The sequence below is a fragment of the Plasmodium inui genome (genome assembly GCF_000524495.1).
Source record: "Plasmodium inui San Antonio 1 unplaced genomic scaffold supercont1.66, whole genome shotgun sequence".
NCBI lineage: Eukaryota > Apicomplexa > Aconoidasida > Haemosporida > Plasmodiidae > Plasmodium > Plasmodium inui.
Window position 1 is genome coordinate 14,390 of NW_008481900.1, and position 5,017 is coordinate 19,406.

General features: G+C 36.8%; 2 protein-coding genes across 2 annotated transcripts; both read right to left on the reverse strand.

Moving 5' to 3' along the window:
- Positions 1–1,161: 1,161 nt before the first annotated feature.
- Positions 1,162–1,560, reverse strand: C922_05398 (hypothetical protein; the record flags this gene model as incomplete). The annotated part of the gene is made up of 1 exon (XM_008820969.1): positions 1,162–1,560. The coding sequence occupies one exon, from the start codon at positions 1,558–1,560 to the stop codon at positions 1,162–1,164; it is 399 nt and encodes a 132-aa protein (XP_008819191.1).
- A 2,894-nt stretch (positions 1,561–4,454) lies between these two features.
- On the reverse strand, positions 4,455–4,757 carry C922_05399 (hypothetical protein; the record flags this gene model as incomplete). The annotated part of the gene is made up of 1 exon (XM_008820970.1): positions 4,455–4,757. The coding sequence occupies one exon, from the start codon at positions 4,755–4,757 to the stop codon at positions 4,455–4,457; it is 303 nt and encodes a 100-aa protein (XP_008819192.1).
- Between the last annotated feature and the right edge of the window lie 260 nt (positions 4,758–5,017).

Below are 5,017 nucleotides of genomic sequence, written 5' to 3' on the forward strand. Positions count from 1 at the left end.
ACTTCCCCTTATCATCCTTATGTGATGAATCATTATACTGAAGAGGAGGATGGGTTGTGGCTTGGTTTTTCCCTAGGGCATATCCTGTTCGCTCTTGTTAATTCAGTACTAATTATACTGACACTACCCTTAGTTTTTCTATTTTGCTTATTCTATGATACAGGACAATAAGTCGGGGACAATTCTCTAACCCCCCTATATATAGCTTGGGATGCTTGTCTAACTTCCTTATTGCCAGACATCTATCCCATATAAATCTGGTAGAGTTTGGTTGGTTCAAACATATTCATACTTCTTCTACTTTGATTGTTTCACATACGGGAGGACATGATTGTATCACTCGACAGTGCTTAAGGTCCTTTGGGGTTAGATAAACAGAAACATAAAGGGAAAGACACATAGGTAGAATTCTTATAATTGAATTAAGAATGCGAGCAAACACAGGAACCTTCTAATGAACAGTATGGCTGACTGTCTTAGATTATTCCAAGCATAAGTTCATTAATTATAATGCATTCCAGTTCTCCTGTTCTAATTGACTATAGGGGGTAATGAACATTTTTAATACTTCCCCACTCTTCCTTAAATAGGAAACCCTCCGACTATATACGCCCTTCAGCATATCCGAGGCGGATTCCATCAGTATTAATCTTTCTTAAGATACAATGTTAGCCGTTCCCTTATCTGACCTGCATAGATACCTCATCTTAAATTTATGCTAAAGATTGCCCAAATATATATATCCACATGGGGCATTATCAGCTTCTTAGGAGTAATCCTATTTTTTATGATTTCTAAACAGATTTTTACGAAACAAGTCCTTTTCTTAGGTTCTTAAATCATGCATAACGAAATATTTATTCATGGAGACAATATATGGACATAAGTCAAAAATCATCATTGTGATGTACAAATATACGCTATCATCTAACAATGATGTCACTCATGATCTGGACAAAATAGAAGAACAGGAACCCTCTTATACGCCACTTCCTCATAATATTATTCATCACTACACACTCAAGAGGAGTTAGGCAGTTTCATGTATATAAAATAGGCAACAAGATATGGTCTATCTTCCTTGGTGGTCCTATGCTAACTAAGTCCTCCTCGGGATATTTGCTGATTAAAATTACCAAGCTTAATACATGTCCACTTCCGTTACATCGAGTCAGAGGCTGTGGTTGATTCTGTGGCAATATTAATACTTATGGGGTCACTGCTCTCTTCTTCAGCATGGTCAATCACTGCCTGGGACTCTCCTTGGTTAGATGAAATTTCATCCAGTACTATTCTTCGAGTTTTTTTCTTCTTGATAAATACTTTGAATAACACAAATGGTGGAATAAATCCTCTCCTGCCTCTTCTAGTTGGACCATTCCCTGGTGTTCTTACATCGAGGAGCATTGTAAATGGCTCATGTTTCCCTATTCTCCTTCGGTAGGGTGGATCGTCTATTACTTGAACTACCACTGTGCGGGTGTAACCCTGCTCCCTTCTGTTGTATGAGAGATTTGTCGTCTGGAGTACTTGTGGAATTACATAACGCTCGTAATACATTCTTCTGTCGTTGTTCTCCAAATTAATTACTGTTTTTTATTGGGAAACTTGGAACGACACTCTTCCGGTTAAACAAATACTTTCTTTGGGGTGCTAAATATTTCCCCACTGAGAATTAATTCGAATGGTATTAATTTGGGGAAACAGTTTTCCCTTATTTTGTCCTGAATGTTACCGCGTGTTTAAGTTTTGGGAGGAATCACTTAGAATTGAAACCTCTGTTGTTGACTGTTTGTAAAGTAATTGTTACTCTCTCACTATTTCCAGTTATACTGACCGTGAAATAACTTTTTTTTCCCTTTTTTTTCCCCTTAATTCGGTTGGGTAATTAAACTAAATGACGCTAAAGAGGTTATAGTTTTTTCTTTTTCGTATTACGTTTACTATGGTTTGGCCTCAGTATTTGTTTAATGGTATTACGCCAGTGAAACACCCATTTGTTCCTTTGCGTGCACAATATTGCCCCCTTTTTGGTAACTATTTTGAATGACACTAAAGGAGAGGAATTTTTCTCCCCGTTGGGGTTTCTTAATTATTTTGTTGCATGTGTATTTTCTAAACAATATTATACCAGTGATAGATTTCACTGAGTTAGAGTTTGGAAAATATTCCTTTTTCTGGTGGCATCTTGAAATGAAACGAATTTCCCATGCACATGTTCTTGCCCGGGGTTGCTCATTATTTCGGCTGCATGGGGGTGCAGGGAATAAATTTACATGATTTGAATATTCGTCTGTCCATTCGCTCCTAATTTCTGGGTTGTTGGAATCTCTGTAAGAAGATTAGACGAGTTGAATATGTCTGCTTATCGACGTCTGGCCATTTTTCCTTGATTTTGGATTCATCCAAAGTTAACCAAAACAGTGGGTGTTGATTTTGTCTTTTTTTTTATTAGTTGTTGTTGGGAAATTAGTCGGAATTAATTTTAACCTATGGAATAATTGGGGTCCTGTAGTTTGTTAATTCCTCTTTGTGTTTTGACGCGGGGCAATATAATCCTCTGAATCAAAAATGGTGTTGGTCCTTTTCGGCACAATAAGTGTTTGGAAAAGGAGGGTTCGGTAGAGTATTTGCCGCTTCCATTATCTTCCGTTTTTCCTGGATTGGGGGTCAATTGATTGTTACTGGAGTCAATGGTATAAAATTAAACGCGGGAAAATTCCGCGCTTTCTTCTTTTGTTTCACCGTTTTCTCCCATGGAAATGCTCCGAATTTCATTTAACGGGTAAAATCAATTTCTTATTTTGGTCACTCAGAATATTTTGATATTTTCATATCCTGGGAAGAAAACTAACAGCACTAAATGCCACTTTATAACTTTTCTCGTGTATGGGGGGAAAGATTTTCAATACCTCTTCTAATTCTTTATATTCAAACTCAGACGACGATTTCAATTGCCTATTCAGTTAACACTCTGGACCTCCTAAAAGGATTTATATTATCAAAATTCTGCCTTTTGTCATAATCTTAGCAGATAAAGGCTAACGGACTTTGTTTCTAACGTAATCTTCCTTTCCTCCATATTCGCATGGTTCACAATAAATCAACACTTTATTTACAGTCCTTTGTATATTTATGATCGCTCTTACAGCCAATACTTAACTGCCGTAATACTCGTCCTCATCATCCTAATGTAACCGAGCATTATACTCAGGCGGATGGTGAATTATTGGTCTCCTTCACGTAGTTGAATCTCCACCCTCGGATTTTAATTCAGGAATAACCTTATTTATCATCCCCTTGTTTTTGCCTGCCTTTATTCTATGATTTAGAACAACGAACTACGGTAAGTCTTGCTACCTTGTTATTTATATCCCTAGGACGCTTCTTTAACTTTCCTGTTCCCAGACATACTTTCCATATAGAACTCGTAGTTGCCGGTTTATAGAGATTTATTTACACTTCTCCCACGTTCCCGATTGTTTATTTGGCACGGAATCATTACACTAATTAAGGTTCTTCTTGTTACGTCTTGAGTAAATAGTAATGAACAAACAGAGAGGTGCCAGGATGAGTAAATTATTTGATGCCCCTAATAATTTGACCAATCCTACGAACACCTTTATGATCATTACCTTGGACGTCCTTATATTATTTAGAGGACAGTCTGGATAATTATAAAGCATTCTTGCTGTGTATTCTAAATGACACTTACATTTAAAGACGACCCTTAATATACACACATTTCCTTACAGATTAAACACTACCATCATAGATGTCTGTCAGGAGGACAGAGGTAAATTCCTTAAGTATGAATCTTTTCTAAGATGGAAAGTTAGGCATCTCATCACCTAACCTGGTCAGAGATACCTCCCTTGATTAATGTTAAATAGTTGTCGAAGATTTAATTCCAAATTGATCATTATAACGCTACTACGAGTAATCCACTTTCTTATGATTTTCCAACAGATTTTTACGAAATATGTTTTTCCATTAGTTGTTTCAATCATGCATAAAATCATATTTATTCATATGGACAATCAATGGACACAACTAACAAATCATCAATGTAATGTACTAAGATACGTAATTTTCTCACTATAATATTAATGACGACTTTTAAGATATAAAACAGCATATACTCTCTTATAGGCGTTCTTGTTATGATGTTAGTGCTCAGCCTACTTTTAAGAGGGTTTATGCTGTTTGTTTTAAAGATAATGGGCCAAGCCCTAAATCCTATCTTCCTGGTTTCGGTTAGGTTATCTAATATTCCTTCTGTATTTCCATAGATTTAAATTTCTTAGTGGAATATATATTTTCCTTCCTTTCATCCCGTTATATTCCCCTTTATACTGAGCTGGTATAATATTACTCCGGGGAAAGACTCTTTCCTTCCTTAATGGGACTAACCATTTCCTTTAAAAGTCTTTGCATAAAAGAAACGGAGGGATTTAGTACGCTCCTGTTGGGCCTTCTTCCTCGTCAGAAGTATCTTCAATAACTTTAGGTGGGGATATCAGATGTTCCGTTGGCTGGACAGGGACTGTTTCTGTTTTTGGAAATACAGGGTAATTGTAAAGGGGGGGAATCTCTGGCTTCTTGAGTCGAAGACCTTCTTTTGTTATTTGGATGCACATCATACTGCTTAATTCCTTTTGCGTTAGCTTTAGGCCTCCGGGGCTGGGTCGGGGATTGTTTTTTTCCTTAGTTTTTTTGGAAGACATCATTTCCAATTCCTTCTTCGGAGTCATCATCTTTTGCTATTGGAAGATTTGTAATAACACTAATTGGGTTAAACACTTCGTTCCTGGGGATTCTTCTAAATATGGACTTTCTTGGTAATTAATTGGAATGACACTAATCGGGTTAAACACTCGTTCCTTTTGGGGGGAGCAATATCCTCCTCGTCGTAATTTATTGGAATGAAATTATGCGGGTTAAACACTTTTCCTTCTTTACTGCCTAAGATATTGCTGTTTGTAATTTATTGGATTGACATTAAACGGGGGAAACA